The 15,671-nt window shown below is 54.0% G+C and overlaps 1 protein-coding gene across 3 annotated transcripts; it reads right to left on the reverse strand.

Annotated features, from left to right (window-relative positions):
- Positions 1–3,236: 3,236 nt before the first annotated feature.
- On the reverse strand, positions 3,237–15,671 carry C6H8orf33 (chromosome 6 C8orf33 homolog). 3 transcript variants are annotated; one of them, XM_047783098.1, is made up of 6 exons: positions 15,273–15,671; positions 15,123–15,168; positions 14,896–15,044; positions 14,646–14,730; positions 14,352–14,498; positions 3,237–4,038 (listed from the first exon to the last, which is right to left on the reverse strand). In XM_047783098.1, exons 1-6 carry the CDS (start codon positions 15,423–15,425, stop codon positions 3,947–3,949), a joined length of 672 nt encoding a protein of 223 aa, XP_047639054.1. In that variant the 5' UTR covers positions 15,426–15,671; the 3' UTR covers positions 3,237–3,946. The 3 variants fall into 3 exon arrangements, with proteins under 3 accessions (XP_047639054.1, XP_047639053.1, XP_047639052.1); XM_047783097.1 differs by lacking the exon at positions 3,237–4,038 and adding an exon at positions 13,432–14,006 and having other exon boundaries at positions 15,273–15,663; XM_047783096.1 differs by lacking the exon at positions 3,237–4,038 and adding an exon at positions 13,432–14,006 and having other exon boundaries at positions 14,896–15,168; positions 15,273–15,669.

Raw genomic sequence — 15,671 nt, forward strand, 5'->3', positions numbered from 1 at the left:
CCAGTGACCAGCGCCCTGGATGTCCTGTGTCTTGGGCAGGAAGGAGCCTGGCTCTCACGTTCCTGCCCCAGCACACAGGGCGGCAAGCGGCAGACCCAGGCTTTGTTCTGACAGAAGCTCCCTTTCTGTGAACCAGGCTCCCCTCTGCCTCCCGTTATCCTTCCTGGAGGCTCAGGAGGCCACAGCCTCTGGGCACCTCCAGCAACGGATTCCCGGAGCTGCTTTCTACTGGGAGGTGCCACTTTCTCTATGATGAACCCCACACGGTCCACCCACTGGAGGGAGATCTGAGCTGCTTTCTTTGAAACTTTGCCTTGTCTCTCCGCCAGGCGACCGAAGACATTGACCACGTCAAGGTCAGGAAGCTCTGCGGTGGGGCAGTGATCACGAGGTCACCACTGGCTGGAGCACCGTTTCCGTACTGAATGGCAGTCACCAAGGCCCTCAGCTAAAACCTTCCCAAGAAGGGCAGGGAGTTTAATTCCTGGGGCAGAACCATCCAGCACAGTATCTCTCAAGCTGTCCAGGGTCCCGCCATCCAAGTGCAAAAACGTACAGCGATTCTGGGGCTTGGGGCACACACAAAAGAAAGCTTTTTTTTTTTTTTTTAATGGCTGCACCCAGGGCATATGGAGGTTCCCAGGCTAGGGGTCAAATCAAAGCTACAGCTGCCAGCCTACACCACAGGCGCAGCAACAGGGGATCCAAGCCGCATCTGCGACCCACACCACAGCTTACGCAGATCCTTAACCCACTGAGCAAGGCCAGGGATCAAACCCGCATCCTCATGGATCCTCGTCAGGTTTGTTAACCACTGAGCCACAAAGGGAACTCCCAAGAAAGCCTCTTTTAAGTCTAACGCTGAGAACTGGGTCGTCTAAGGATTTAGAAGCTGTTTGGCACCACGGAATGAGTCTCCTCCACGGCTTCATGTATGGCTCAGAGGTGCCGAACCAGCCAGTATTTCCCACTTTTCTCCTTAACCAGCAGAACAGGAGTGTTGCAAAGGGACCAGGGGTCTAAGAAGCGCTTGCTTGAAGAGGCTTCGTGCTGCTAGGGCTTCTTCACGTAGGGGTATTGCTTTTATTTGGGTGATTATAGCCGGGTCACAGCTTGACCAAGACCAGAGGTGCCTTTCTGACTCTGCCCATGGTGCCTGGGTCCCCAGAGAGCGATGAACCCCCTCAAGGTGAATTAGCTATTATTTGGGCAGAGGGGCCACAGCACCAAGGCCACTGACTGGAAGGGAGTGTTGGGTGTTTCCATGGTAAGGCGTTCATCTCTGAGATACGGTCCCACTCCTCCTACAAGGGAACTGGGCTCTCAACACACGTGCGGGTGACGTGTCCCCTCGCGGGCGCACTCAGGGACTCTGCAAAACCACATTCCTGTGGCTTCCCTCCCCTCCCATTCTCTCACATTTATCTTCGGTCATTCGGCTTGTCGGGGGCTCAAGGCCGAGTAGGTGGCCCCTGTGTCCACTAGAAACCTTTTTCCTCCCCACAGTCAGAATCGGCTGGGGTTCTTCCAAGGAGCCCCTGGGCCCCCCTCAGTCTTCTTTCATGTGTGAAACCAGTGAGGATGAGCCAGGACACAGGGGTGCCCTTGGATCCTTCCAGGCGTCTGGGGCATCCCCCTTTCCAGGCCTCCTCCGTGCAGTGTTCTCTCCACGGGCAAAGACTCTGAAACCCGGGGTGATTCCTCAATGCCACAGGGTCCCTCGTCATCACTGGGAGGTGACGCCAGAGCACTGGCAGTTGGTTCTGCCCACCTGTCCTCCTTGGCATCCACCTCCAGGTCCTGGTTGTTGAACACCCAGAATGCCGACTGCAACCGGGAGACTGGGCGTGGTGGGCCCCACCTCCAACTTCTGTTATCGTCTCCTAATGTCGGGGCCGTCAGGGAAGTGAAATGGAAGTTAAGAACAGTGTGCCCTGCCATTGGCTCCAGGTTCAAGTGTGTGTGCCCACAAAGGCACTCCAGGAAGGCTGAAGGGTTTTCCTTTAGTCCCGGGATGGCTCTCTGAACCCTATTCCAATCCATGGCTTTCTTCCCAGTCCATCGTATGTCCTTAAATTCCTGAAACGTGTGAGGTGCTGCAAACTGTTTCCCTCTCAATGATCCCATCTGGCATCCATGTTGGGAAGGGTTTGGATTCCAGGCTGGTATACAGCATGCCCGTTTTTTTTTGTTTTTTGTTTTTTTCACTTTTTAGGGCTACACTCATAGCATGGAGGTTCCCAGGCTAGGGGTCTAATTGGAGCTGCAGCCACCAGCCTACGCCACAGCCACAGCAACACCAGATCTAAGCCACATCCACAACCTACACCACAGCTTGCAGCAACGCCAGATCCTTAAACCACTGAGTGAGACCAGGGATGGAACCCGCATCCTCATGGATACTAGTCGAGTTCTTCACCTGCTGAGCCAAAATGGGAACTTCCCACAGTATTTTTTCTTTTTCTTTTTTTTTTCAGGCTGCACCCATGGCACGTGGAAGCTCCCAGGCCAGGGCTCCGGAACCCAGCCCACAGCAGCCACCCAAGCTGCTCCAGTGACACCGCTAAATCCTCAACCTGATGCACTAAAAGCGAACTCGTGTCCTGCATTATTTTTATCGGTCTTACCAGCTTCCTCCCTTGTATTAGTTACAATCGATGTCTTTTCCTCCCCAATGAATGAGACGTTCAGGAGGGTGTCGCCACCCACCCAAGTGAGCAAAGGCACGTGGAACACTCCTCAGACCAAACTAAGGACTTCCTGGAGTTCCCATTGTGGCTCAGCAGAAAGGAATCTGACCCATGAGGATCCCTGTCAGTGGGTGAAGGATCTGATGTTGCCGTGAGCTGTGGTGTAGGTTGCAGACACAACTCAGATCTGGCATTGCTGCGGCTGTGGTGTAGGCTAGCGGCTGCAGCTCTGATTCAACCCCTAGCCTGGGAATCTCCATATGCCATGGGTGCGGGCCTAAAAAGACAAAAATAAATAAAAATTAAAAAAACAATTGAACTGAAGTTCCCATCGTGGTGCAGCGGAAACAAATCCGACAAGGAACCATGATGTTGCAGGTTCAATCCCTGGCCTCGCTCAGTGGGTTAAGGATCCGGCGTTGCCGAGAGCTGTGGTGTAGGCTGGCAGCTGTAGCTCTGATTAGACCCCTAGCCTGGGAACTCCATATGCCGTGGGTGTGGCCCTAGAAAAGACAAAAAGACAAAAAAAATAAAGTATAAAATAAAAGGAAAATTAATTAAGGACTTCCCTTGGGGCCTCCCTTCAACCCCTGTGTTGACCCTTCTGGTTATAACAGATCCGAGGACGAGAAGGGCCACTCGGGGTGGACAGTCTGCCCTCTGCACCGGGAACATCTCGAAGCGGGAGCAGCCTCGTGAGTCCAGAGAGCTGGCACTGAGGGCGGCTCCGGGGCGCACCGGGCCCGTGCCTGGGGGAGGCCTGCCAAGAGGTGGAGGTGGGGAATCAGGAGGGCTGAGCGCAGCAGGGAGGACTGGTAGACTGGAGGGAGAGAGGGGCAGGGAGCCAGGCGAGGGAGGAGCAGATGACTCAGGGGAACTGTCAGAAGGGGGAGCAGCTACTCACAGCAGAGGCAGAAACCAGAGGATGCTCAGGCTGAGCCCACAATACCAGGAGAGAGATTAGAAATGACCCTGAACTTCTCACAGGGGCCCTTGGTTTGGCAAAGCACTGTGTGAAACTGGACAAGGGTTTCTCAACCCTGTTTTTTTCCAATTCTAGGTGCAGCTGCAGAAATGGTGTTGGACTTGGAGGTGCCGTCAGAGGGCGACCTCCTCCATGTACCCATTGGTGACGGTTCTGCTGCACAGAAACGAAGCTGTTAGGGGGCAGTCCCTTTCCGGTCCGGAGGCTGCACCCTACTGGCGGTTTCACCGGGACAGCGGCTTGGTTACCCCGACTGGGGAGGCCTCACCTCTCAAGTTTGTTTCAGGCTCCCCAGGGGCCGCCTCCTAGGGTTGGTTGCGATGCAGATCCCAGGATCCAGTCCACACCAGAGGTCTGGGCCCTCTAAGGGAAACACAAACCCGCCTTTGTGAGGATGGGTGGGGGAGTGCCGCCTGAGAGGACCTCAGTCATAAGGTCCCGTCTTAAGCCAGGGATTCGACGTCGCCAGACCCACCGGGAGGCTGAGCAGTTCCTGAGGTCGGTGGGTACGTTCAGCCAGCAGACCCTGGAGACAGAGTCACGGCGGAGTGGGAAATAAGGGTTCTCCAGCCAAATGCACTGCCCGGAGAGCTTCTCCAGCAGTCAGAGACTTGCTCAAAGAGGGCTTGTCCCCGCCCGATTCAGGTAACGGTCAGGGAGGCCAAGTGCCCATCTGGCATGTGTTCAGTCCTCTGTACAGTCACCTACAAGGACCCAAGCACTCTGGGTGACGGGGGGGGGTCCCTCTTTTTCTTTCCCAGCAGGCGAAGTGATTTCCCTGAAATGTGGCAAAAACAAGAGCTGCTTTTTTTTTTTTTTTTTGCTGCCCTGTGGCATATGGAGTTTCAGGACCAGGGATCTGATCCAAGCCAAAGCTGCAGCACTGGATCCCTAACCCACTGTGCCAGGCTGGGGATCAGACCTGAGTCCCAGCACTCCCAAGATCCCACTGATCCTGCTGTGCCACAGTGGGACCTCTCCAAACAAGGTTTTTAAAGCGTTAATGACTGAGGACAGAGGGTGCAATGGAGGGGAGTGGGGAGAGGCCTCCCCAACAGACATGCGCCCTGCCCGGGACGGCGAACTGGGGTTAGACAGACCAACACTAAAGATGCACTCGAGGGTTTCTGACGGTATCCTAGAGGCGGGAGAGCAGCAGGCGGGAGTGGCTCACCTACACGGACGCCTGCCTCCACTCGGCAGAGAGCCGAGGGCTCACCTGCCCTAGTCAGCGAGCACCCTATCGGCCTTGACGTGCTTGACCCACGTCCACCGCTTCAGCAAGGGTTTCCAAGGGCACCAGCACAAACAAGACCAGAGAAGAGATTAAAGCTGCACTCGGTCAGGACAACCAACCCCCAGTCCAGTCCTCTAGGCAGAGCTCTGCCTCCAACCAGATAGCCAGGGTCCTTCCCCTCAACCATCCAGCCTCGACTTTACTGGCTGAAGTGTGGTCACTGCCCCGCGTCAGTCATTCGCGTGCCACTGCCCTCACCTGTAGCAAGTGTCCTTGCTGTAGATACACGGGAGCGGGGGTTATCTGGGGAGCATGCTACCCAATCCTTGGCTGATCTTTTGATCTCAGACTGAATTCTGTGGCCCTCACTGGCCCAAAGGTTAAGTTCTGGAGCAAACTGCCTGGTTATGTAGCCAGCTTTGCTGATCCTAGGTCAGCAGGCAACTGCGGGCTGGTTACTGGATGGAATGGCAATTCCAGCCCCACTCTCCCAACTGGCTCGCCAAAATCGTTCCACAGTTAGTAAAGTGGGCCTCCAAGGGAGGGTCCACACCACTTAATTCAGCCAATGACCTCCCTCCAATATTCCAGCGGCATGTTTTACCCACAGCAAACAATCCTACCGCTTGTATGGAACAACAAAGACCTCTGGATAGCCTAAGCCATTCCAAGGAAGAACACAGTTGGGAGAGAGTGAGAGATACACACACACACACACACACACACACACATATTTAAGTTATATCAAAAGAATAGCCCTGGGAGTTCCCGTCATGGCTCAGCAGGTTAAGAATCTGACTAGTATCCATGAGGTTGCGGGTTCAATCCCTGGCCTTGCTCAGTGGGTTGGGGATCCAGTGTCGCCGTGAGCTGTGGTGTAGGGCGGTGGCTACGGCTCCGATTGGACCCCTAGCCTGGGAACCTCCATATGCCACGAGAGCGGCCCAAGAAATGGCAAAAAGACTAAATAAATAAATAAATAAATAAATAATAAATTAAAAGCTATAGAAAAAAACACATTAACTTTTTTTCCATTAGGTCTTATAACTGCTGTGAAGGCCCCCATGTTTATGGCAAAACCTCTCTCCTGCTTTGTTCAGCCTCCCTACTCCGTGTGGTGACAAAGATGTGGCCTGGATTCGTGAAAATCTCTCCAGAAGGGAAGCTGGCCTACTGCTACAAGGCACCACTTGTCCCCAAAGGGAAGTGTCCAACCACCTGCAGCAACATCCGTCTCATCTACACCTACTGCCTCCTCCCTCCCTCCCTCCCAGGGGAAAGTCACATAACTACAGGGAGGGTCTCTTTATTCACTAATTTGGTGAACTCATTTAATGATTCCACTGCATAAGTGATAAGTTTTCCCCTTGCCTCGGGATGACCTCACCACCACCTTGCCAGGTTAATTTCTACTCAGAGATCTCCCACAGTGTAATTGTCACTGCACTTGAATGAGACTTGCCTAGTTGACTCAACAGATCAGATGAGGCTATTAAAAAAGTTTTACAGGGTGTCACTGTCTCAGAAGAGTCAACAGGGTAAGGAAACCTAGGAGCCGTCCAGCTGTGGAAAATATATTGAGTGAGGCTGGAGAACAACCACTGATGGAGTTCCCTCGTGGCTCAATGTGTTAAGGATCTGACATTGTCACTGCTGTGGCTTTGGTTACAGCCATGGCTCGGGTTCAATCCCTGACCCAGGGAACTTCTGCATAGTCCGAGTGCAGCGAGAAAAAAAAAAAAATACAAAACGCTGGGTTGTTTTTTTTGTTTCTTTTTTTTTGTCTTTTTGCCTTTTCTGGGGCTGCTCCTGCGGCATGTGAAGGTTCCCAGGCTAGGGGTCTAAACGGAGCTGTAGCCACCAGCCTATGCCAGAGCCACAGCAACATGGGATCCGAGCTGCGTCTGCGACCTACACCACAGCTCACGGCAATGTCGGATCTTTAACCCACTGAGCAAGGCCAGGGATCGAACCCGAAACCTCATGGATTCCTAGTCAGATTCATTAGCCACTAAGCCATGACGGGAACTCCAAGAACCACTGATTTTTAAAATTGCAGTAAAATGTGTCTTTTTATAAGAGGTGCTAGGAAGTTCAGAGAAACGTCAAGAGGGCTAGATAAACAGGCTTGAAGCTCACTAGAATATTGTAAATTACAGACAACACAGCACACCCAAATACTTTAGTATGTACTTCTAAAAATAAGCACAATTTCCTATTAAACTATAAGACTGTTAGCAAACCTAATAGGAGTTCCCGTCATGGAACAGTGGAAACAAATCTGACCAGGAACCATGAGGTTGCAGGTTGGATCCCTGGCCTCACTCAGTGGGTTAAGGATCCGGCATTGCTGAGAGCTGTGGTATAGGTCACAGACGAGGCTCAAATCTGATGTTGCTGTGGCCGTGGTGTAGGCTGGCAGCTGTAGCTCCAATTTGACCCTAACCTGGGAACCTCCATATGCTGTGGGTGTGACCCTAAAAAGCAAAAAGCAAAAAAAAAAAAAAAGCTAATAAAATCAACAATTCCCATATATGTCATCACATGCACATTAGGAAGGTTTTCCAGAAACCAATGAACATAAGAAACCAGGCAGAACCTAAGTCTACAAATAACAAATGCTGGAGAGGGTGTGGAGAAAAGGGAACCCTCCTGCACTGTTGGTGGGAATGTAAACTGGTACAACCACTGTGGAAAACAGTAATGGAGGGTCCTCAGAAAACTAAGTATAGAACTACTACACAACCCAGCAATCCCGCTCTTGGGCATCTATCAGGGCAAAACTTTTTTTGTGCGTGTGTGTGTGTGTGTGTCTTTTTGCTATTTCTTTGGGCCGCTCCCGCGGCATATGGAGGTTCCCAGGCTAGGGGTCAAATCGGAGCTGTAGTCACCGGCCTATGCCAGAGCCGCAGCAACACGGGATCCGAGCCGCGTCTGCAACCTACACCACAGCTCACGGCAACACCGGATCATTAACCCACTGAGCAAGGGCAGGGACCGAACCCGCAACCTCATGGTTCTTAGTTGGATTTGTTAACCACTGCGCCACGACAGGAACTCCCAGGGCAAAACTTTAATTCAAAAAGACAGATGCACCCCTATGTGCAATGCAGCACTACTCGCAAGAGCCACAGCATGGAAGCAACCTAACGGTCCATTGAGAGGTGAATGGATTAAGAAGATTCACACACACACACACACACACACACACACACACACAGAGCCATAAAAAAGAACAAAATAGGAAGTTCCTGTTGTGGCTCATTGGTAACAAACGTGACTAGGATCCATGAGGACACAGGTTCAATCCCTGGCCACACTCAGTAGGTTAAGGATCTGGCACTGCCGTGAGCTGCAGTGTAGGTCGAAGACTTGGCTCAGATCCCACATTGTTGTGGCTGTGGTGTAGGCCAGCAGCTGCAGCTCCAAATGGACCCCTAGCCTCGGATTTCCATATGACGCAAATGCAGCCCTAAAAAGAAAAAAAAAAAAAAAAAGAACAAAATAATGCCATTTGCAGCAACGTGGATGAAACTAGAGATTCTCGTACTAAGTGAAGTCAGAAAGAGAAAGACAAATACCATCTATTGCTTATATGAAGAATGTGAAATACAGCACGAATGAACTTATCTACAAAACAGAAAGACTCACAGAGACAGGGGGCAGACTCATGGCTGCCAAGGCGGGGGGAGGGAATGGGATGCACAAGGAGCTCGGTTGGTAAATGCAAACAGGACACTTAGAGTGGATGTGTAGCGAGGTCCTAGTGTGCAGCACAGGGACTGTCCCATCTGCGGGGACGGACCGTGGTGGACGATGAGCCCAGGGAAGTGTGTGAGTGTGTACACGTGTACACATCTGACCAGATCACTCTGCTGCACAGCAGAAGTTGATTCAACACTGTAAGTCAGCTATACTTTAACTAAAACATAAATTTTTAAAAAGCAGACGGTGGCATTCCCGTCGTGGCTCAGTGGTTAACGAATCCGACTAGGAACCATGAGGTTGTGGGTCCAATCCCTGGCATCGCTCAGTGGGTGGGGGATCCGGCGTTGCCATGAGCTGTGGTGTAGGTCAAAGACACGGCTCGGATCTGGCGTTGCTGTGGCTGTGGTGTAGGCCAGTGGCTACAGCTCCGAACAGACCCCTAGTCTGGGAACCTCCATATGCCGCGGGTACAGCCATGGAAAAAGACAAAAAGACAAAAAATAAAAATAAAAAATAAATAAAAAATTAAAAAGGAGATGGTGATCCTAAACCTTTAAGACATAACCAGAAGAAATATTTGCAAGTCTAAGAATATCTTAGTTTCCTGGTGAGAGAAAACAAGCATCTCCCTTGTACACTGAAGAGGAAGCATTTCCACGGAGCATTAAGGAATGAGCAACGCAGGTCCCGGTGGTGCAGGTTCAGTCCCTGGCCTGGGAACTCGGCATTTCTAGAGGGTGGTTTTCAGCTTTAGCTCTGTGCCTCTGGAATTCATTAGTGTAAGGAGCTCGCCCCGCCTTTCCAAGGAAGACCACAGGAGAGTGGGGGTCCCCTGTTTCTGAAGCTCCCCAAGTGTGGCGCTCACATGACCTGAGGGCAGTGGGCAGCTGGGACCCTGGACCGAAAGGGAAAGACTGGGGTGGGGGTCAGCTTTCGGTGAGTCCCACACGGGTACAGTAAGTGGACAAACTGGGCTGGGGGCTTCCTGGAACCCCACGATGCAGGGTATGTGCAGCTGCAGGTGGGCATAGGTGGGTCCTGAAATCTCAGGGGGTGGAGGGTGTACCCGTGAGCCTGACCTGTCCCGGCATCCAGAGGGTGGAAGACATACTTCCATTTTCCACGAGACAGTGGGACTCAAGTATGGGAGCCCCTCCCTCTGCTGGAAGGAGTACAGTCCTCAGAATAGACCAACAGGGAGCTGAGCAGGTGCTGGTAACATTTCATAGAACAAACGGCCTATTTTATTAAAAACCAACATGTGCATTACATTGTCAAAACTGCATCCATTCTGACTCCTGGACCCCTAACTCCACGAAAAAAGGGAGTACTCAGTTATGAGGAAAGGTCCCTCCCCAGCACTCAAGCTGCACCAGGCACCCCCAGGGCTCTGGTCCAGTGCACACAGGAAGGTGGGAGCGATACAGCCAGAACACTGCTGCCACCTGCTCAGGACACCTGGAGCCTGTCCAGAGTCCCTGTGTCCATCCCAGCTGAGGGTCCTGCCAGAACCATGGACATGCTGACCCACAGGCTGAACCTCAGCTGGACTCACAGATGCGCCCTCCCAGCCCCAGGAAGAAGAGAACAGGCAGCACAACGGTGTGGCCAGCAGTGCCAAGGGCCTGTGTAGAGACAGGCTGGGCTTCCATTCCAGCTCCCCTCCTCCACGCATCCCTGCAGGGCTGGGCTGAAGCAGTCCCAGTGCTAGCTGAGCCAGAAGGGGGACCTGGGTAGGGACAGGGAGCTGGGGCACAGGGGGAAGAAGGGGTCTGTGGGGGAGGAGGAGTGGCATCCCAGAGGGAGTATGAGGTGAAGGGAACCCAAGAGTGGAGGGTACCAAGAGCGAGGGGCAAGCAGAAGCACAGGGCCTGGGAGGGGGGCCAGTGCCAGGGGCGCAGGATACCAGGGAGAAGAGTGGGCAAGGGTCTCTAGGCAAGCAGAGGGGTGGGTTGGGGGCTCTCCGTGTGGCTGGACACCAGCACCCCTGCAGGGGCCAGACCAGGGGGACCAATGGTGTCTGTGTCAGACACGGAGCCGGCACTGGCCTGAGACCTCACCACACACCAGGGCCTGCTGCACAGAGCAGCGGACCGAGGCCGAGCGCACGGCCTGTGGCTGAGGGCCTCCAGCTAACCGCCCCATCACATCTGCAGACAGGGAACTGAGGAAGCGAAGGGACTTAGCTGAGGCCATCCAACAAAAAAGCAACAGAGGGAAGCCCACCAAGGTCACCACTGCATAAAGGCCAGAGGAGAGGCACCCCAGGCAGAAAGATTTTCTTTGTCTTTTTGCCTTTTCTTGGGCCACTCCTGCAGCATGTGGAGGTTCCCAGGCTAGGGGTCGAATCAGAACTGTAGCCACCAGCCTACGCCAGAGCCACAGCAACACGGGATCCGAGCTGCGTCTGCGACCTACACCACAGCTCACGGCAACGCCGGATCCTTAACCCACTGAGCAAGGGCAGGGACCGAACCCGCAACCTCATGGTTCCTAGTTGGATTTGTTAACCACTGAGCCAAGACTGAGGAACTCCCAGAAAGATTTTCTGACCTAAGACTGGAGAGGGTGGCCAGCTGACAGCCCACCCCTGGCCAGGCAGCGCCCCCACATCATGGATCTTCAAGTGCCTCCTGTTTCCTGATCGTGTTCCCCTATGTCCAGGCCTGCTATAGGCGGACCGTCTGTGAAGCTGCAGCACCACATAGCACTCAGCCTTGGCCCCTCCCCGCTGCCAACTGATGAACGACAGGGTGGAGTCACTTCGCTGTGAAAGCCAGGGACTCTCCCAGAAGCCAGTCATGCTAGAATCTGGGGGAAGAGCAAGCAGGCAAAGGGAGCAGCAGAAATGTAGACCCTGCAGTGGGACTCAGCCAGCAGGGCAGCAACAGGGGAGGGAACCTCAGTGTGTGCAGGGCTGTGCGGGGCCTTGTCCACCAGCCTTCACACTGCATGCTGGGTGCTCGGGGGTCACTGGGTCAGAGGAAGAGAGCCCGACCTGACGGGAGGAGCCCTGGCTGGTGAGAAGACGGGAAGCAAGTGCAGAGCAGTCAGGGTGAGAGGCCAGCACAAGGAGCCCAGAGGACAAAGCACGACCCAAGACCGAGTCCGAAGGCAGAGCTCAGGTATAGCTCAAGTCCTAAACACGCGCGGGGAGAAAGAACAACAGCAGGTGCAATATCATGGTTTATAATATCATTTGAATGTGTTTGGCCATTCAAATGATCAAAATATTTCTCACACATATTTGGGCCACGCCTGCGGCAGCCAAAAGTTCCTCCAGGCCAGGGATCGAACCTGCACCACAGCAATGACAACCAGGTCCTTAACCCGCTGAACCACCAGGGAACTCCCTATACTTGGTCCCCGTCCACTGTTTCCGGCTCACAGCTCCACAACCCTTAGAAATTCCTGAGTGACAAGGGCGATGGGCTATTTGGTCTCTGGTCCTCAGTTCCTGAAAACACTTTAGGGAAGTGATTTCTGCATCCCAATGAAGGATGGGGTCTGACTGGCAGGGGAACCAACCACACGATGAAGGTCGAAACTTTCAGTCCCCCCCTCCCTCCCCCAACTCCACCTCTGGGGAGGGCAGGGAGGCTGGAGGTTGAATCAATCGCCAGTCGTCAGCGACTCAATCAGTCATGTCTATATAATGACGCCTCCGTAAAAGATGAAAAGGGAGGGGAAAGGGACAGCTTGGGCTCAGAGTTCCGGGGAGTGGACCCTGGAGACCGGAGAGTTTCTTGCCTCTCCCAGGCCGCGCGCACGCCGTCACCTCTTATTTGGCTGTTACTCACATCCAGGTAATGACCTGGTAATCTAGTGAGTAACACGCTGTCCTGATTCTGCGAGCCACTGTAGCAAGTTAACTGAACCCAAAGAGGGGTCGTGGGAACCTGTGCTTAGACCAGTTGGTGAGAAGTGCAGGTGAACAGACTGCGGGTGTCCGAGAACTGTTGCTGGCAGGGAAAGCCACACACAAAACACACACTAGGCTGGAGCCAGGAACCCCTTTTGCAGAGATGACACAGATTTTTGGCCTCATGGGCTAGTTGGGCAGTAGTGCCATACACTGAAAAGCAGGGAAAGATGGGACATTTAGGGACAAATTGGAGGTTCTGGACACATTTGAAATGCCTGTGAAACATCAAAGCAGAGACCTTGAGGAAGCAGTCAAGCTCCAGGCATCTACCTCGTCTAGTCTGCGAGTCTGGGAGTCAGCACCAAAGAAAGCATCACAGCCACTGAGGCGAATTAAGCCACCTTAGAAACCCAACATAGGAATTCCCAGTGGAAATGAATCCGACTAGGAACCATGAGGTTGTGGGTTTGATCCCTGGCCTCGCTCAGTGGGCTGATGCCGTGAGCTGTGGTGTAGGTTGCAGGTGCAGCTTGGATCTGGTGTTGCTATGGCTGTGTGTAGGCTGGCAGACCCCTAGCCTGGGAAACTCCATATGCCACGGATGCAGCCCTAAAAAGCAAAAAAAAAAAAAAACAAAACACCCCAAAAAAACCAATGTACTGTAGAAGGCCTGGGATGGTCACCCGGAGCGGCCGACATCCGGAGGTCATCCAATGACCCTCAGTCCTGGCATCTGGCAGGGACTGTTACGCAAGAAGCTATCTCCTCTCAAGAACAGAGTCTGGGCTTCTGGGGTCTATGTTGGCTCCCCAAGGATGACTCCTGTTCAGGAACGAAGGCAGTACACACAAAAGAACAAGCACTGGGGTGAGGGCCTGAACCCAGTACTGCCAGACACCAGCCCATCTAGCCTTCCTCTCATAAAGACAGCACAGCCTTTCACTCGTTCACTTTTATATGAAGTCACTTTATTAATGAGAGGTAACATAACGGCAGGAAGCTCTACACAACCTGATAGGACATCCTCTCGTAAGTGAGCCCCAGGGCACAGCTGTGCAGCTTCGGCCCTAATCCTTACGGCCAACGCCCTCCATCCTGAGTCAGTCCTACGACACGCTGCACACTCACTGCAGTTTATGGAGACACTTCCCAGTGCACCTCCCTCTCTAGCAGGAGGGACATTTCAGCTGAAAAGCCACAAATGGGGTCCTGTGCTTGTCAGGCAGTCAGTACCCAACATGCATGTCTCACATCTGCCCAACAGCCATGGCACCAGATCCAGCGAGCAGCCAGGGACAGAGCAACCCCACATCTGACAGCGCCTTCCTGGAAAAGCTCTGCACTCCATCACCCAGGGGAGGACTGTTGCAGAATGGGGAAGAGGCTAAAAGAAATTGAACCTAAACTCGTCAGGAGTGTCACTGGTGTCCTTAGCTCGCCCGGCTTGACGAAGCCTGCACACCCTGCTGCTCTTCTTTCTGGTGGCCTCGCCTACAGGCTGCACCTGGGCTGAGTGGGCTGCTGCAGGGAGGGGGAGACGTGTCAGAATTGAATGATAACGGCCGACACCAACTGTGCCCATTAACTCTAGCTCCCTTATAAAAAGGAACTGATTCATTTCTCAGAATTATAATGTAGGTGCTATCATCACAACCCGGCTGAGAATCACAGACTCACTAACTCTCCTGCCCCAGCCTCCCTCCTTCACACTAGAGCTCTGTGTGCCCGAGGTCCTGCTCCTGAGGCTTTCCTGAGTCACCCCTGTGCCCCTGCCAGCCATACTGCTCTGGGCTTCCCCCTTCCACTCTCCCTCCCCACCCCCCCTGAACTAGGCAGTTCTGCATCAGCCAGTTCCCAGCTCCTCACCAGTCCTTAGAGCCCGCAGGGCCTCGCGCCGCTGGGCTTCCATCAGAGCCCGATAGTCCCCAAACAAGGAGTGCATCAGCTGCCTCTTCCGAGGCAAAGGGGTTTTCTGGCTGCGCAGGATTCGGATTGCCCCAAGAGCTTGCTCTTCTACGGATAAAAATAAAGGACCGGTCACCTTCTCTACCCTCACCTCCAACTGCCCTAACCGCAAAGGCAGCAATTCCACCCCTTGGCAGCACCTGCAGGTGCTGTCACTATCCACCTCCCCCCAACACTTCAGACGCGGCCCCTCACTCTGCTTAGGGCTGGGTCTCTGCATCTTCAGCCCCAGCTCCAGTTGCTCCACGCACCAGGCCAGTTCGCGGGCCAGCTGCTCCGCCTGTGATGAATTGGGGATAGTGGCTGTGAGAGGCCACCGGGCCCCATCCCAAAACCCAAAACGCCGCATCTCACCCCCTCCCCGCCTAAATTTGCAGATCCGAGACCACACCCACCAGCGGACTCCCACCCGGAGGGCACCCTCGGAACTGAGGCCCGCCCTTGCCTGGGCCTCCGCGCTTAGGGGGGCTTCCTCTGGGACCGGCTTTTCCAAGGCCTTCCCGCCTCCACTCGCCACAGAGGTCCCATCTCGGGCTTTCTTCCTCTTCTTTTGTTTCTTGGCCCTGGAGGCGGCGTCACCGCACGTAGGGTGCCCTAAGCAGAGACACACTGTGTGGGACCTTTCAGTGGAAGGACCCGGGGCTCCAGGGCTGAGGGGTGCGCAAGCCGTACCTGGACCTGGCGCAGCCGATGTCTCCCGAGCAGGGTGTCCTGGAGCCTGGAGAAAGGGCGGGGCGGGGGGGAGCGGGAAGCAAGAGAGTCACGAGGGCCCGCGGACCGCCCAAGGCCCCGCCACCCGCGCGTCCTCTCCCCTCCGCTCACCGCCATCTGCCGCTGCCGCCCGAGAACTTCCGGTCCGACGCCGAATTCGCTCCCCCGGAAACACATCCGCGTCGCCTGGTTCCGCCGCGAGGAGTGGAGCCGGGAGCTTTGCGGACCTGGGCTGGGAGGTCTTAGAGGGCAGAGATTGGTCATCCAAGCAACTAGTATGTTATCTACTGAAGTGTAACAAATTACCACGCAATTTAGCAGACTGAAAGCAGCAAAGAGTCATTATCCCATTGTTTCTGAGGATCAGGAATCTAGCAAAAGCGTGGCCGGCAGGTCTAGCTCAGGCTCTTGAGGTTGCGTCACATTTGAAGGAAAGAATATCAAGCCTTTCCAGGCGTATTTTAAAATAGCCATAGTTCATGAGGTTGCGGGTTCGATCCCTGGCCTCGC

This window comes from Phacochoerus africanus, chromosome 6, assembly GCF_016906955.1.
Source record: "Phacochoerus africanus isolate WHEZ1 chromosome 6, ROS_Pafr_v1, whole genome shotgun sequence".
Taxonomy (NCBI): Eukaryota; Metazoa; Chordata; class Mammalia; order Artiodactyla; family Suidae; genus Phacochoerus; species Phacochoerus africanus.

Excerpts from the sequence above, each read along its gene's own strand:
- C6H8orf33 (XM_047783096.1), bottom strand. The coding sequence starts at position 15,425 with ATGACCAATCTCTGCCCTCTAAGACCTCCCAGCCCAGGTCCGCAAAGC. Across the intron at positions 15,169-15,272 it reads GGCGGCAGCGGCAGATGGCG|GCTCCAGGACACCCTGCTCG; the intron begins GTGAGCGGAGGG and ends CCCTTTCTCCAG. Across the intron at positions 14,007-14,351 it reads CCTGCGGGCTCTAAGGACTG|CAGCCCACTCAGCCCAGGTG; the intron begins GTGAGGAGCTGG and ends CCCTCCCTGCAG.